The sequence below is a fragment of the Cibotium barometz genome, chromosome 55, assembly GCF_041138505.1.
Source record: "Cibotium barometz isolate CiBa-2024 chromosome 55, ASM4113850v1, whole genome shotgun sequence".
NCBI classification, from domain to species: Eukaryota; Viridiplantae; Streptophyta; class Polypodiopsida; order Cyatheales; family Cibotiaceae; genus Cibotium; species Cibotium barometz.
In genome coordinates, this window is record NC_141100.1 from 17,940,234 (window position 1) to 17,958,109 (window position 17,876).

The following is a 17,876-nucleotide window of genomic DNA, read 5'->3' on the forward strand; positions in this document are numbered from 1 at the left end:
AATCAACGTCAAAGCTCTCTAAACCATCAACATCCAGCTTCTCACCCCCTATTTGTGACTTTATCACATCACTAACCCAAGGCAACCTCTCTCAAAGACCCATGATAGCACCTCGTGTGTCTCCTTGGGAACCTAAAATGCTCCTAACCACCATATATCTTTCTCTGATAAAACACTGAATGATGGTTTAGTGTGTGAAATATTGTCATGCCCTTGCTCTTGAAAATCAATTGTGCTCTCTACCTCATCATTGGGCCCTCTGCAATAGTGGTAGCGTATGGAGACTTAAAGGTTGCCACCATAGCGTGGTTCATGAGTGTGAAACTCATTCTCTCTAGCCTTCTTCCCTTAACAATCTGGCACTCGTCCAACTTCAGCGCACAAAGGAGACCTTGGAACCTAAAAAATACTAAAATCAAACAAAATGTTAAGTTGTTTTCTGTAAATGAGCACAGACCTAATGCGTACAAAAGGTTACTTGTGATACTTACATCTAGAAGGCAACCCATAGAACAATATCATTGCCTTTTGTAGCTTTTGCATTTCAACAAAAATGTTGTTGAACTCATTGAATTCGAATGAAACATTACCATCTGCAGTCTTCTTCTTTCCCTATGCTGCAATGGTAAGTGTATCATTGATGTGTTAGTAATCTCCAATCCTACATTTTACATCTTCATTGCTCACTTCCTTTGCTAGATGAACCCTCTTTGGTGGCGGGAAAAGGTTGTGCATAATACCTTTCTTACGAAGGGTGTCTCCTAGCAATTGATAAAGAGCCTTGTAGCCCTTCTTGCTAATGCCTACCTCATCGCTTACATTTACAACATCAACACTGCTGATACTTTGGGAAACCTCTTGTATGATTTCATTGGAAACAGCCATATGCATCTTCTTGCAAACAACGGGGATCCCTAATCATTTTAAGCACATGCTCCCACGTTTGTGAAAGGGTGCAAGATCTCATTACAATCCCTAGTTTGATCAGAACCTGTGGCATCTTGAAGGAATACTCTAATAACCAAAAAAATACATTGATATTACACAATTGCACACTTGATTTACATTGGCATTTTGAATTGAAAGTGCTAGAGAATAAGAAAGAGGAGCCATACGTGCTGCTTGAATTCTCTGCTTACGAGCGCCCCCTCCAAGGGCAAGTGTTTCGATGTGGTTGAGTGGCCTGTTACACTCCCTAGCTCCAATAGGAGTGCTTTTCATGTGGGAGATGGTCTGTGTAAGCTTTTCCACACACGCTGCTCTCTCTTGATTTACACTCTTAAGCTCCTTGATTTTTGCTTGAGCTTGAAGTAGGCCTTGGTGTACACTAGCAAGGTTAACTTGGAGCGTATATGCAACTGGATGACAAGTAGAAGACTCTACCAGTGTCAGTTGTTGCTAATCTCTTGCAGTAGCCGAGCATCCCATTCTCACCATCTTCCACATACTAAATAAATGATGGTAAGTCTTTGAAAGTGGATGGGTAATGCACTATTGGGTTAGCTGGGTATAAATGCCCATCAACCCATAGATCCACATTAGTGTGACCCCCTTGTCTATGTACATTGCTCTCCTATTCTCTGAGATGAACCTTGCTCGAAGTTGCATACTCTTCCAACACCCACACATGCAAATACACCTTGCATCGATTCAATGGCACATTAGTGTTAGTGATTTCACGCAATGCCATGCTTAGAAGGAGTTGATAGTGAAAAAGAAGAGGGAGGCCCTAAGATCACAATAGAGAGAGAGAGAGAGAGAGAGAGAGAGAGAGAGAGAGAGAGAGAGGGATAGGAGTTGAGATTAGAGGGAGTAAGTGCATGCCATAACCTTCCAAGGAGTTGAGATTAGAGGGAGTAAGTGCATGCCATAACCTTCCAAGGAGTTGAGATTAGAGAGAGAGAGAGAGAGAGAGAGAGAGGGGGGGGGAGGAGAGAGAGTGTGTTTGCAGGCCATTAGCTCACAGTAGAGAGAGAAAGGGAGAGTTAAGAGTAGCCTTGAGATGATTGTAGAGAGAGGGATAGAGTGAGACCAAGCTCATAGTAGAGAGATAAGGATAGAGAGAGAGAGAGAGAGAGAGAGAGAGAGAGAGAGAGAGAGAGTCGATTCAATTGTGGGGGGACAAAGAGATTGAAAACTGATTTTTTGACATATATATGGGTTTGTGATAACTTTTAAAGTAAAAAAGTTCAAAAATGAGAGATTTTTTTCCACTATTTTTGGTCCCCCCTTAGTAGCGAGATTGATGATGTGGAAAGTAATAAGAGATCTCTGATTTGGTTGATTTGGTGGGGAAATGGAGGCGTTAAATGAAGGAGAAAAAGGTGGAGGCATTTAATGATGAGATATAGTGGGTTTTAGGGAGAAATCAAGGTTAAAAATTGAATGTTATACATATATATGGGTCTGGGTCAGTTTCAAAGTATAAAACTTGCAAAATGGGAAAAAAATTTGTCCATTTTGGGTCCCCCCTTAGTTACAAGTTTGCTATAGAAAGAGGAGAGGAGAGAGAATGACAACATTAGACCTTATTTTTGTAGGGGAGTTATGGGCTAGAAAGCTCAAATTATAGGTTCCACAACAAGTAGCCCTCTTGATTGACCTTGTCTCCTCAAGAAAGCACAAAGTTAGCCTTAATCCCTAAAAATTAGGAATCCTTACAAGGCCTAAAGATGTCCAAAGGTCTCCTAATGGTAGACAATCTGCAAGACAGGGATGTAGAAGTCGTTCACTTGAACTAAGAGATAGGGGACACATCATCCAAAGCCTCTGTAGCTAAGGGTTCTCAACTAGCACTAGCAAGAGTCCTAGTCGAGGATCTAAACATAGATGAAATGGTGGAAAATCTACTCAATAGAATAGGTAAGTAGCAAGGGGCCAGCCCTAAGGACAACCTCATGGTTGATCCTAGTTAAGGATATGGATGAAATGGTAGAAAATCTGCTCAACATAATAGGTAAGTGGTAGAGCTAACCCCATTGGTAAGGATAACCTTAGTGCTCCTGAAGCTAGACACCCACACTTATTTCCACGAAGAGATATGGTTCAGAGTTGTCATCAAAACCATACAAGTATGGAGTGTCTATTTGCTAAGGTCTAGACATCAATAATATTGTGCTCATTGCTAGCACCATGAGATTAACCATGATCCAAATCATTGTTTGGTATACCAAGGTAACCCATCGGGAACCCATCAAGATGGACTCCAAAACTATGAAAAATGCTCCCTACACCAAGCCAACCATAAGCCTTACTAGCTCCACCACTCACTTCTCCTTAACTAGCACAAGATCTAGTGCCTACTTACCAAAGCCCCTTACCACATCGGAGAGGTATATATAGACTTCTATAGTTGCCATATCTACCTCCTGTACTACCACCTCAGCAGTTCCTCCAAGAATTGCACTAGTACAAGAGTACTCAATGACTCTACCTATAGAGAAAAAAAAACCAAGAACAAGAGAGCTATAAGTCTTAGGAATAGCAAGACCCATGCAGACATCATCATGATCCCTATGGGTATCCCAAACAGGATCCATCCATAGATTATGCCTCTCTGTTTGAATCCATGGTACAAAAAAGGGCGGGAGACGTCAACAATATGATATGTAGGCCACTGATGTAATGATTTTTTAATGCAAAGAATCGCATCGTATTATGCCTCGCACAAGGGCCCAACACCACATCCCTCTGGTTGTGGCTTTGCCTTTGACAAGAGAATGGCCTTGTGTCTTAGCAGAGGAGGAAGGTACAATCATGGCTTTATGAGGGTATTTGAGTTTCTTTTTGTGATTTTGTGTGCTGTAGAGGGGGACCATGTCTCCGTCACTCATTGTTTTCCATGCATTTTTTTTTCGTACACACCCGGGGCCCACTCAAGTGGGTGGAGCCGATTTCCCCTTACAACAATTAGCCAATTATCATGGTCGGGCAAGGGCCACGTACCATCGGGCAAGAGCCACGAATTAGGCATCCCCCATGACCACCGCGATGAGTCGAGCGCTGGAACAGCGGAGGGGTCTCGTATGGATCCTCCTATCTCGGGTGATCCACCACCCGAGGAGGAGGAGTCACTCGAGTGTTCAAGGGGCAAGAGCCCGAGCAACCAAACACATCAAGCGAGCATAGGTGTCCCTTTATAACATGAGAGAGCCTAGTGTAAGGATTATCCCAATAGAGTGACAATCACCCCTCAATGTGACAGAAGAATTATGATCCCAATGTGCACCCCAAACATGATCCATCCATAGATTATGCCCCTCAATGGAAGCATTATGATCCCTATGGGTACCCCAAGTTGGCTCCATCCATAGATTATGCCCCTCAGTTGTTGAAGCATTATGATCCATATGGGTACCCCAAACAGGCTCCATCCATAGATTATGCCTCTCTATTTGAATCCATGGTGTAACAATATGGTAAGTAGGCCACCGATGCTTTTTTGATGCAAGAGGCCACACCGTATTACGCCTCACAAGGGCCCGACCAAGTTCTATAAGTGCTTTGAATCTAGTACTCCGAAGTCACTTGGAAACGTTGGATCTCATTGGAATGTACTTATAGTGTATTATTTTACGTGTGTGATCGCCACTTGTCTATTAAAGGTGCACCACAGGATCTTAGGTGGACAGTACTATTTGTGGATTAGGTGTTTACACAAGCTAGAGTGACCGAATGAGCCCTGGGACCTAGTTCTTAACTTTAGCTGCCCAAGGGTGTAAACCTTAGAAGCCACACATAAGAGGTAAAATGTAACTCTCACCACTCATTCTTTTATCCATAATGATAGAGTTATCTTCTTCTCGACTCTCCTATACTATTACTTACTTGCATTTTGCTTGTTTGAGCTCTTATGTGTGCTTGCTTGCATGTGTGAGAGAATGAGTGTGTGAGAGAATGAGTGTGTAAGATTGAGTGGTGAGGAGGAGGGTCGAGCTTCCATTGGAGTGCGGTGGCGGCAGAGTACACCTTTCGGGTTCAGCTGCACGATAACCTCGCCCCCTATGAGATCCCGAGCAATCGACGAGGTGAGTAACACACCCCGACTGTGCATTTGTGTGCTAAGCCACAGTAAACTCATTTCTCTGTTGAGCTATTTGTTCTCGAGTGTGGTTGGGAAAATCCCCACAATATTGCGTTGTTTCTTGTGTTCTTTCTATGGTCCCATGGCTTCTCATAAGTGGCACCATAGTTGGGGAATAGCCCCACCGCATAGTAACAATGCATTTTGAAAGTGTGTGAATGGTTAAATTGATCATATTTCTTGTTTTTGCAAGAAAAGAGTAGATAGAAAATCTCAAAACAACTTTGATTTTATCGTATATGCTTGTTTTTGTTGCATTATTTTGTTATCTTAGGAGTTATGTGTTCAGTTTTTCATGTTGCCCTAAAATTATCCCCTTTAAATTTCTACAATTCAAGTTTTTCAAATTTTTGCTTTTTCTATTTTCTATTATTTTTAGTTTTGCACATAAAAAATAATAAGTTGGGCTTTAAATTTAATGAATTCGATGAAATAGACCTTAAAATTGGTTTTCAAACATAGGGTTTACCCTAATTTTTACTCCTTATATGGAGAAATCGGGTTAGAAACAACGATTTGGGATAGGATTTGCAAACTAGAATAATTTTTATGTTTTGCAAAAGGCCTTAGGTGAGAGGAGTGAGCTTGCAAAGACCAATGCCTTTAGTCTTACACTAGATGGCAAGGCTGGTCATTAGTATCAGACCTTGAGTTGAAGAATGTCTAAACTTTACTGGTTTTTGACAGTTATTCCTTGAGTTGAAGGAATGTCTAAACTTTACTGGTTTTTGACAGTTATTCCTAAAGCAGTTTGTGTGTGAGGGATTTTATAAGTCGTCTCTCAGTTGTTGTGGCTCTACATGAGCGCTTCTCCAACAATCAGCTACCTGATCGATTTATCCACGTGCTTAAACATGAAGATATCCATAATGGTTTGGTCATTAGAGGTATCACCACCTGGGAGGATGTTATAGCTAATACCATCCAACTTGAGGATTACCTGATGAGGATAAGGGGAGTCAGAGCTTCAAATTCTAAGTCTATTATGTTGGCCAGCACAGCGCAGTTGTAGCACCGCCATTGAAAAACTTGACTAAAGGTAATACCTTTGAAAAAATGACTTGGAATGGCTTCTCAAAAGAGCTTCAGAGGAAATGAAGGCTAGCAAAGCTTTCGACAATGTGCACATGTACCCAAGGAGAGAGCTTCATTGGTGTTCCATTTTCCATCAATGACATACCACCAATGAATCTCCAATTTTAAGAGCTCATTACAATAGTAACTATAGCTTTTGTGGGTGCTATGGTCATGAAGCCCGAGATTGCCGAACACGACTCTATAGGCTATTGCAAACACAATGAGACCATATCTAGCCTTGTCAGCACTACAACAAACACTAGCCCTTGGTGTCCTGTAGCAAATCAAGAAATGGTTGAGCATCCCATGTAATTAAGGGGGCCCATGGATATTATAAGAGAAATAACCTTATTTGGATTCCTTAAACGGCACATAAGAACCTTAGCGCAAGCTATCCAAATCATAACCCCATGCCTAAAGCCAAACACAAAGTGGATTTGGATGCAAGAAAAACACATCAACTCTTACCTTGATGACTCATGTTGTTGCAACTTCTTGAACTTGAAATTTGCAAGTTGGGAGTTATTAGGGTGGATAATAATAGATTGGGGTTGAATCAATAAAAAATAAAGTACCATTATCACAATTCTCTCTCTCTCTCTCTCTCTCTCTCTCTCTCCCATGTCCCTCTCTCTCTCTCTCTCTCTCTCTCTCTCTCTCTCTCTCTCTCTCGCTTTCCCACCCTCTTCGCTCCTCTTCCCTCTCTCTCCCTCTCCCTTCCCCTCTTCCCTCCTCTTCCCCCTCTCTCACTCCCTCTCCCACCCTCTTCCCTCCTCTCTCTCTCTCCCTCTCTCCCTCTCTCCCTTCCCCTCTTCCCCTCTCTCTCTCTCCCTCTCTCACCCTCTCCCCCCTCTCCCACCCCACCCCATCCCACCCCTCCCTTCCCCTCTTCCCTCTCTCTCCCTCTCCCTTCCCCTCTTACCCCCCCCCTCTCTCTCTCTCTCTCTCTCTCTCTCTCTCTCTCTCTCTCTCTCTCTTCCCTCTCTCTCTCTCTCTCTCTCTCTCTCTCTCTCTCTCTTTCGTCCTCTCTCTCTCTCTCTCTCTCTCTCTCTCTCTCTCCCCCCACCCTCTCATAAAACATGGTACTAACTACGGCACTCACCCGTAGTCAGGAAAATATTAGAATTGTATGATTCAATGTCTTTGAGTTTTTTCTCTAGAGTATTCCACATCGAAAATACTCTCTTGGAAGGAAGCTGTATGTAATGCTTGCAAAAAACCATGCACGAAGAAGGAAAAAATAAGTGAAGAAAAGGATGGATGGGCATTCGAGATGCAAAATCAATTGGGCCTCAAGAACCAACTCACCTCTAGCAAGTAATTGTGCTCATGGCATATGAAGAACCCAAGACCCTAAGGACTTAAGTAAAAGCGAAGACCATCAAGGAAACCTCATAATGGGCCATGCCTCTCAAAAAGAGGCATGCACTCATGGAAGAGGTAAGATGCCCCCCCATTCCCTTAAAAGTCTCGCCAAATTAGGTGGCATCCCCACCTTTAAAAAGAGGGATGTGCTCATGGCAGAGGTAAGATGCCCCATTCCTTTAAAAGCCTCTCCAAAGTAGGTGGCATCGCCACCTTTGCCTAGCCTAGCTCCATCCAATCCCACAAGTGGGTCAAGGAGGACCTCTTGCTATTCAAAACAATTAACTTCATCATCAACTAATGTTGGTTATATTGATGTGCAAGGATTCTCTACCAGGTGTCTTCTATATTCATGGATTGAAGAAAAAAATAGAAGCATCAAAATGAAGGTTAAAGATTTTCTTCGCAGCTATGAGATAGACCCTACCCAATCTCTATAGTTTATTACAACAGTGAACATTGTTGCTATATATGTTGCCATTCATACTATGCATCTACATATATGCTACCATCTGTTAGATATGTACAATGTGCACCATATATATTTGCTTTCATTGTTTCATTTTTGTATACTTGGATTGATCTCTCCATATGTACCAATTATGTATCTTACTTGGTTTTTTCCATCTCATGTCTATTTAGTTTCTTGCTACTCTACATCTATTCATTTTTATATACTTGGTTTGATCTCTCCATATGTACCAATTATGTATCTTACTTGGTTTTTTCCATCTCATGTCTATTTAGTTTCTTGCTACTATACATCTATTTATATATTGCCATCTACATGTATAGTATGTATAAAAACGATGTGAATTTACTTACATTATTCATACTTGGTATGAACTCTATATGTACCATATGTATGTAGCTTACTTTGTTGCTCCTTCTAATCTCAATTTGTGTATCATGTGTGAATCTTTCTATACTTCTATAAATGCATACTCTTGTGTGTATCTTGCCTAATTTGGGTTTTTTCATATATGCTATGTATATACATGGACATATCGTTGTCCTATACAACTTTTATGTTTCTTTATACATTAACTCTATTCAAATGCATCATGTCGCCAACATTTTTACGTTAATCCTTTGGCATCTTATTATTTAAAGACTTACATCTATTTGGTTTTTGTGATTCAAGAAGTGTAAAGATATACACTATCAATTAAAGTTATTCACTATATGGTTTCAATGAGTCAAGAGCAATGATCACAAAACAAGAGAGATGCTGAAAGATGAATGAACACTCTATATCGCATCTTGACATGTTTAAGAGTCAAGTTGAAGTTAGGCTTTGGATTATTCTTATATGTTTCTTTTTATGTCAAATGGATCCTTCTCCTATGAGTGAGGACTCGTGGTGGATCTAGCTATGTTCTAACATATTTATTTTCTCTTGCAAGAGGAAAAATTTACAATTTGTGAAGGTTCTTTGCACTATTTATGTGCTATTCTGACAATGCAACCTACTACGCTAGTGCAATGGACTTTTGCACTACTTTTGCATCTAGTGTTTTGATTAGTTTCATATGTTTTGATTAGTTTTACAAAAGATAAATTGGCCACACATTTACAAAATTGTATACAAATATCAACACTTTACAATGTGGAAATGCTAAGGCCATCAAACCTTTGGGTAGAGGCCCCCGGCCCAAGGTATAGCTTAATGCCAAGCTCCACATCAAGTGCTTTGTGATATTTTTCTCAACTCGCGTCTCTCATCTCATGAGACCCTTTTCACACCTACAATGTTTTACACAAATCAATGTCCACAACATGCTATCTACCACCAAAGGATAACTTGAGCATCAATGTACATCCCTCAAATTTCTTCCCACCAAATCTTGGAACTCAAAATAGATGCATACATAAACTAGAGCAAGGTAAAGATTGGAAGTTTTTGCCAAGTGCAAGTGCAAGAGAGAGATAAGACTCTAGGTAGTCATGCATTGGTTAGATATAGATAAGCTTCTAGGGGCCTCCATCAATAATGCACTCACAAGGTCCACTTTCACCAATAATGCACTCATGGATTCCACTCAAGGAGTACATAGCACTATATCAAATTGTATTGCTTGTTCAGGAATGCCATAAGAGGAGGGAGGGCCACATTACACTCGTTTCTCTACCTCCTACATGATGCTCATCACTAGTGTGTCTAGTCACCTTGGCATGACCACCAACTGTAGCCTTCAAGAGATTTCATAGCACCTTGCTTCCAATGTAATGCCTTCTCAATAGTTAATAGCCTCTCCAAGGCACCTACCTTCCTAGGGATCATAGTTTGGCATTAGATGATCTCATGGGTCAAAACACCTACGGCACATCCTAGTCTTGGCCTACACAATGGTTCTTTGTGCCACAACAATTCAACATTCTCGCCAAGGGTTTCGAAATTGTTTTGTGGATATCTTTAGTGCTACATTTACATTACGACTATGAGGAGAATGGGCTAGTTGTTAGTCTTCCCTTTGGCCTAGGAGAATTTATGGTTAGCTTTGCCATCAACATTGGTCTCTCGTATTTACCATTTGACCTAGGTAGTTGGACGATCATTCTTCTAGAGTTTACATGACTCAAATTTCCATTTGATCCAGATAGTTACATGATTAGCCTCATCTTCGACAACATACAACCTTCCTTTCCATTCGACCCAAGGAGAGATCATGCAACTTTTGCAACGACATCGCATGACTCATGTTTTTGATACCTATTTGCTTTATACGACATTGACACTTCAATCATGATTTTGACTTTTGTATGTGTGTAATTTGTACACCACCACCCTTCAATTTTGTGGACGAAATCATTGTAAGAGGAGATGATTTATAATGTAAGAAATTATATGCTAGCATGTATTACACATGTATATATGGGATGAGGACCTAGGCACATAATTTGTGACATAGAACAGGGATTTATGCACATGTATATGTGGAATGAGGAGCTAGGCACATGATTTGGGACATAGGACTTGGGTTTATGGACAGCCCATGCGTGAATAGTCCTAGGAATAAGTCACCATATAAGTCACTTATATGGGACAGCTTTTGCACCTTTTTGACACCTTTTGATATACAAGTCTTGAAGCTTATGGCTCAAAGATTCATGGTGGTTGTCCGCCCTTGTGTGCATTCCATGTAATGAATGCTAGAATGTGTACACTCCATCCCAGTTGAGTGCAATCCCTTTCTTATAGATTTAGTACACAAATTATAGCATTCATTACATGAAATGCACACGAGGGTGGACCCCCACCATGAATCCTTGGAGCCATAAGCTTCAAGAGAAGGTTGTATATCAAAAGATGTCAAAGATACAAAAGCTATCCCATAAGTGACTTATATAGTCACTTACTCCTATGACAATTCACACATGGGCGACCCATTCTATGTCCCAAATTATGTGCCTAGGCCCTCATCCCATTTCAGGCATTATTGCACTAACATAGTCTTTATGCTCAAAGTGAATATAACATGTTAATCCCACAATTGCAATGTGAGCTTGCGGGCAATTGAAGTCACAACACAGTTATTAACACATGTAAAGTTTATCTGCACATTCTAACCTGTGGGTCAGCTTGCCTAGGATATATTCTAACATCTTCAACATGGTTAAAGGCCAGGTTTGTGAAGACCCACAATGAAAGTCGCCTTACAAGCTGTCAACAAAGCCTTTCAAAAAAAAATCTGCTACTTGTCAGCTAGTAAAAAATGTCAGCACAGCAAAATGGCATGCATTGTATCCCATTGGGATGTTTTATTGGAACACAATGCATCGGTGCACCTAAAGGTATATTCTCTCCATATACATGGTCAAAAATGGAGTAGGGATATAGAGAGAGTTCTTGAGATGGACAGGTATGCTACCCCTGATGATTTTATGGGTAAGCCCAGTATCATGCCGATGCTGAACCTGCTTGAAGAAGAGAAAGGCCCCAGCATGCATAGCTGGGAGAGATGGAAACAGACAAACCCAAGCACGACCAGTCAAATCTCGACTATCCTTTTACATGGCCAGTATGATGGGAGGCCTTATCACATTTCAAAACCTTGGCTTCCCTTCCATTGCATCTTTCTTTGCTTTGCAACTTGTACAAAGAAAAGGCCCTTCCCACGTCAGGTTTGTCACAGAAAAGACAGATCCAGCATGGACTGAAATCCCATCATTCAATGTCATGTTGATCTGACAAATGGCACAATTGAGGATTCCTAAAGATGGATCTGAACCAAGCCTGTACACAATCAACTCAACAAATCATTGTGTAAATCCCTCAAAAGAATTAACCCTTTCATGGGTTAAGAGATTCCATGCAAAGAACAGACTACCAACCTCTCAGCTAGTTTTGCAGAACCCTGTTCAAAGAGCTCCTCAAAAATACCAACATCACTAGGTTTGTTGGCCACTGAAGCAGTCAATGCCTTAGACCTCCATCCAAAGAATAAAGACTTTAATTTACTTTGTTTCTTAATGGGAGAGGGCAGAGATGGAATGTAACTGTCGGGTGACATCAAATCCACAACAAGGCATGTTGTGTCATCACAAAGACCTCGGGTCCTCAACGACTCCTGCCCAAAAAGCGAAGAGTTAGGTGTAGGGGCTGAATCAAACAATCCAAACTTTTAAGCATTATTTATAGCAGAAGAGAGAGAGAGAGAGAGAGAGAGAGAGAGGATAAAATGAAATCAAACCTTCACCACTTGCCTAGCAGCAAGTTCGGCAGGTAACCCTCTACAGCACTTAGCAGCCTTTTCACAGCTCAAAGCATCCCACACACCATCCGAGGCAATAATCAACCGCCCCCCTGCCTTTGAAAGCTACCAACATAGATTTTTGGGCTTAGCAACTCAAGCACACAGCAATGGACCAAATGGCCAGATCAGGAATCGACCGTACTATGAAATGTAAAGTCCCACCTTAATCTGCTTCACATGAGGTATCGGTACAATGAACTCCCCAACATCCACATCACCAATAGATCTCGACAAACAAAGCCCTCCAGGCCAGCAGCGCAATGGACCAATCTGCAACAAAACCTCATAAAGAATCAGTCATACATCCCAAAATCTTCTGGAAACTGACTTAAATGTCCATTCAATCAGCAGCGCCTCTCCCAAGACCCAAGATTCTCTAAAACACTTGAATAACAAATACACGGAAGGAGAAGAGATGCTATACAAGCACACTGTGCACCATGCTAGGGAACCTTGCAAGGCTGGTCCTCCCTAGTTGTCAGGTACAATACCGTATGATACGATACTGTACGGGAAAATATGGTATGATATTTAAAAAATTCTTATCTTACAATAAAATACGGTGTTTTAAAAAAATGCTTATAAACTTAGGTATTTCCAATTTCGAGATATGGAAGAGGGAAGCATCATAGTACAGAGGAAGCTCAAATAGCCGTAGACAAGCAAAAACAACACCATTACACAAAAAATTTATTTTTTTTTTGGGGGGGGGGGGGGGGAATCCCCAAAAAATCCGTACGGTATCGTATTGTCCAGTATTCCGTACGATATGGCATCATAGCTGTACGGAAAGTTGAAACAACTATGGGTCCCCCCCTTCAAAGTATCTCAATCACCATGAAGAGTTCTTCACTGCAATTGTAATATCTCTTGAGGCTTGCAGGTTCCATCACCTTTTCAATTCTCTATGCAATTGATATAGATCACATCATTATTGAGGAATTAGCTCATTTAAATAGCAACGGTCATGTCTAAGAAGCATGGCTCATGACATCCCCCCCTTGACCTCTAAACAGCTAACCTCAGCTGATAAAAGATAGAGTGTCAACCATCAAAATCAATTCATCCTTCTAGGCTCTTCCCTGCCACCAAGACTACTTAGTTCTCACTTGACCCTATACAGGAACCAAGACTTCTTCCCACCATGAATTTTACACAGCAAATGTTATGACTATGATGCATGTCCCCACCTAGGCCGTACATTTGCCTGCCCTGAAAATTGCTTGCAATCACATCTACTGCCGGACTTCATTGCGTGGTTCTTGTCCTCGTCCAAACTCACAGGCCAATGCAATCGCCTCAAAATCGTGCATGCACATACTGGCCATGTTTCCTCCCTGTTATCAGACCTCAAAAGTTGGGCTTAACTGCCCTTCCCATTCTAAAGGGTCCAAACATACAGCCAACTTTTCAAATGTATAAATTTGTAAAGGAAAGGCGCTCCATACCAATCAAGTAGCCCTCCCCCCCAACCCCCCAAACAGCACCCCAAATCCACGTAATCAATCTGCTCATGTAGATCAACGCAATCAAGGTTAAGAGAGCAGCTCTACAGTTTGTTTACCTCAGCACCACCAGCTAAGCTAAGCCTCCCCACTTCACCTCCACTGCATGTCACACGTTCCCTTCTGTAAATCTCCAAAAATATAAAGTAAAAATACAATTCAAAGCTAGCCAGACAAAGGTGACACCAGTAAAGCAGATAAAACTCTCCCGTAATTTCACTCTCAAGAAAACCACATATTAATACCCAAACAAGTTAAAACACTACATGCCTGCCATTTCTTTCTCTGGTGTTCCTTCGAATGTGGTGATCCATGTCACAATATCATATGGTGTGAGTGCTTTTGGTGATTTAACAGTTCACTTATTTGTCTGGAAGCACACTGCACCTAGTGCCTGCATGTGGTGCATGTGTTTGTGGTTTAAAGTTTAGCTTCTTTTGTTTGATGTGTGTGTGTGCGCGCGCACACACGCACGTGCGCACACACATGTTTTTTTTTGTGTGTGGCACACGAGAGAGCTCACAAATTGGACTTACATGGCCTCATGAAAGTTTCAATTGTTTTTTCTTCAACTTTCAAACTAGTCTTGACCAATATACAAAGGGCCCTGACTCAAGAAGTATAAGGCTATTGCAAGAAAGGCCAGAAGTACAGCTTACTCTTGTACATTCTCTTCAAGTCTGTGGTCCACTGTCAACACAGAGACCACACCTCCTTCAGCATCAAGAATGCATCGCGAGTCTCCAACTGATGCAACAGTGACAGTCCATCTATCCACCAGAACAAAGGTCACCGTTGTCCCTGAGGTTTGTCCTGAAACCAAGTAGTTGTTGGTTTGGCTTCAATGTAGTCAGTCCCAAAATGAACTTTACAACCATAAGCCTCTTAACAGCAAGTCTGAATGGAGTAGGATTCGAACCTCCTCCTTGAAAATCTTTGTCCGTCTTAACGAACCCAGCCACCAATGCTCGAGGTAGTGCTGCTAGCCACTCATCTCTACTTAAAGTAGTAGGAAGAGCACTCAACACATTACGCATCAAATTCTCTTTGGCATAGATAGCAGCAGATGCACCATTGTGACCATCAAATACCTAAAAGAAACAAATTTATTGCACACTTCAAAGACCATTTAAAAAGCTCCTCCTAAAAGGAGACCATAAAATTTCACTCATATAAGGAGGAAGTAACATGCGGATGCACAACATGGGTTCTTTTGAGCTTGGACGAACTGCATATACACAAAGGGTAGAAGGGTCTCAGCATGTAAAAGCCTATATGGTACGCAGTAAATAAGGGTAAAAATTTGAGGTTTCTAACATATTAAACTGAGGTTTCTCACATGTAAGAGGGTATAAAAACTCCACACTTCTTGCATATACATGGGTATTAGACAAGGGGTCATGCAAACCATGAATGTACCAAATAAATCCCCCCAACAAGTACATGGGTCCACACACCCGCACACGAATGTGTACATGGTGCACAGGAATAAAAGAGAATTAAGATGCTTGTTTGTAAAAGACCCAAGTATTTACAACACAATCTTCTTATCTTGATCTTAAGCAACTGTGGAAAAAAACTCATGATTCCCATCAAAAACCATGAAGACACGTACCCCGAATACAGCAAAGGTTGATGACCCATCTCCAGGAATGCGTTGGCAATCAGTTTTCACCATGGTATGGTCTTCTCCTTTCTTGGCTTGCCATGCCTGACCGTGCCATATGGCAGGGCTTTCGAGTTTGTCATTGTCAAAATGCCTCTTCAACAATGCTGCAAGGGGCACCATAGGCTGAACAGAACCATTTCTGAGCCTCACCTTGTGGCCCTGCTGAGAGTTCATGGGACCCTAAGGTTTTAAAAGCTTTCAGAGTAGCATTGATGCTGACAAAGAAATGAAGTATCTGAAAGAAACCGAGGGCGAGAAAACCCCAAAACAGTGTTTTCCAACAATACCCAGCAAGATTTTTCTGCACAAACTCTAGCAGCTTGTTTTGTGAAAAAACTAGGAGCATGTGCAGAGGAAGCCCTGGGAGCCTGTTCTGGGAAAGCCTTTGGGGACTTTTCTACACAAAACCCAGCTGCTTGTTCTGGGGAAACCTTAGTTAGATTGTTCTCACCAAAAGCCAGACGCTATCAGAAACCCTGGACGATGGCCACGTAGATAATCCCAGCTGCCCGTTGTGAATAAACCGTAAAACTGCAGAACCCTAGATGATGGATCTGTGTTGACCTGTTGCCTGCGACGGAGAACCCAATGTAACCTCTTGGAACACCACATGAGAAAATGGCCGACCTCAGACGTCGGACACTCAGACAATTTTCAAACCAAATCTGTCCGGCAATCTCTGAAAAGTGTCCAGCAGGAGCACCAAGGTGTAAAAATCGAGACTGTGTCAGCCACCCTCTGCCTGTACTCTAACCCTGAGAGCAAAGAAATCCGTAGAAACCCTAACCGTACAAAGAGCAAAGAAATGAAGCAGGTGTACAAACCTGCAGAAACCCTAATCCTAGAAAACAGGAGGGGAGAGAGAATGTGGGAAATTTGCATATATTCGAACCCCAAAAACGGCAGAGGGGATTGTGTGTGTATGTGAGTGTGAGAGAGAGAGAGAGAGAGAGAGAGAGAGCTCAGAGCACAAACCATAAACCCACAATCTTGGTGCAGAGGACAGCCACATAGACCCACAGAAACCCAAAAATGCTCAGGCTTCTGGACAGTGGACAGTGAGTTTGAAATTTGTTGTTCTGCTTGTTTGGAATATTTCATACATCTTGACTTTCATTACCTGGCCTCAAAACCCACCCTGAATTTTGGAATGTTGTTGTTTCAAATCTCATTTGAAAATTTCTATGCTCCTAGTGAAAAAAAAACACCAATCCAGTGTAGCTGTACTCACCAAAATTAATAAAAACCGGGCGAGATATTAAGTAGCCCTTTTTTTAAGGAATGATTTTTTATATATTTTAGTTATAAAACCGACATATAGTAGAGATTTCGAAAAACCGGATAGATTTAAGAGTTGTTTTTTTTTATTGGTTAAAAAATATGTTTTTTTCAATCCTTGCTCCTACTATATACAACTTTTCAGCTTTTGTCCTTCTCAATTAACTTTCTCTTCACTCCACTGGTGCAGAGAAGAGTGTCGCCACCTATCTCCACCAGTGGCTACACGCTTCTGCTCTTCTTCCTACATACAACTTTCAACTTTACTTTTCTCTTCTCTCCACTCGTGGGTAACCGATTGAATGTAGCATGGAATCAGCTCCTAAGAGGTCTAGATTGCCAAAGCCAAACTGATGAAAAAGCTACAAGAGTTCTAGATTGGCGCAAAGGTTGCCAACTCAAAAATACCACCATTTACATCATCCTCCACCACCGATGGTGTTCTTGAAAAGTGTAAGAATACGCCTATAGGTGAGTTCCTTGTAAGTGCTTATGCTCACTTCTTTCTTTATTTATTATCTCATTGTTGTCCCCATTCATGTTGTGAGGAACACACGAGATATTAATAAAGAATGAAGTGAGCATAAGCACTTACAACAATGAGCTTTAGTGACATACAAGAAACTCACCTATAGGCGTATTCTTGCGCTTTTCAAAAACATCATCAGTGGTCGTAGGCTATAAATGGATTAATCCATGCATGTTGTGCACATTCTCCACTGTGTCCAATGTCCATTTTAACACTTGAATTGCTCTAATTATTTTTGTATTACCTCTCATGTAACTTTACATCATCGGTGGTGGTAGGCTATAAATGGATTAATCCATGCATGTTGTGCACATTCTCCATTGTGTCCAATGTCCATTTTAACACTTGAATTGCTCTAATTATTTTTGTATTACCTCTCATGTAACTTTACATCAAATTGTGAAGCGCTCTATTTTCCATCGAATTTTGTGCTACTTCTTAGATAACTTTGCAAGCTAGTGGACCAATTGAGTTGTATTAAGAGAACTCCCATTTGAAACACCTTACCAACCCTTCAATTTTGATTTGCCTTTGCTTAACTTTATACTCCTCAAAAAAATGCTTGCAAACACCCTTTTTTGTGATGCTCTCAATCACAACTTTAAATACAATT

The 17,876-nt window shown here is 41.3% G+C and overlaps 1 protein-coding gene across 3 annotated transcripts; it reads right to left on the reverse strand.

The window, feature by feature from the left end:
- Positions 1 to 11,035: 11,035 nt before the first annotated feature.
- LOC147607445 (putative protein phosphatase 2C 5) lies at positions 11,036 to 16,688 on the reverse strand. 3 transcript variants are annotated; one of them, XM_086790320.1, is made up of 8 exons: positions 15,403 to 16,688; positions 14,707 to 14,878; positions 14,447 to 14,600; positions 13,847 to 13,910; positions 12,445 to 12,552; positions 12,220 to 12,345; positions 11,861 to 12,096; positions 11,036 to 11,762 (listed from the first exon to the last, which is right to left on the reverse strand). In XM_086790320.1, exons 1-8 carry the CDS (start codon positions 15,628 to 15,630, stop codon positions 11,573 to 11,575), a joined length of 1,278 nt encoding a protein of 425 aa, XP_086646446.1. In that variant the 5' UTR covers positions 15,631 to 16,688; the 3' UTR covers positions 11,036 to 11,572. The 3 variants fall into 3 exon arrangements, with proteins under 3 accessions (XP_086646446.1, XP_086646448.1, XP_086646447.1); XM_086790322.1 differs by having other exon boundaries at positions 13,847 to 13,889; positions 15,403 to 16,654; XM_086790321.1 differs by having other exon boundaries at positions 12,220 to 12,336; positions 15,403 to 16,654.
- Positions 16,689 to 17,876: the final 1,188 nt, after the last annotated feature.

What these genes read in the sequence shown, in the direction of transcription:
- LOC147607445 (XM_086790320.1), bottom strand. Translation starts at nt 15,630, where the DNA reads ATGAACTCTCAGCAGGGCCACAAGGTGAGGCTCAGAAATGGTTCTGTT. An exon ending in CAAAGATTTTCAAGGAGGAG is followed by an intron (nt 14,601 to 14,706) that starts GTTCGAATCCTA and finishes ACTTGGTTTCAG; the next exon opens with GACAAACCTCAGGGACAACG. An exon ending in CTGCTAGGCAAGTGGTGAAG is followed by an intron (nt 12,097 to 12,219) that starts GTTTGATTTCAT and finishes CTTTTTGGGCAG; the next exon opens with GAGTCGTTGAGGACCCGAGG.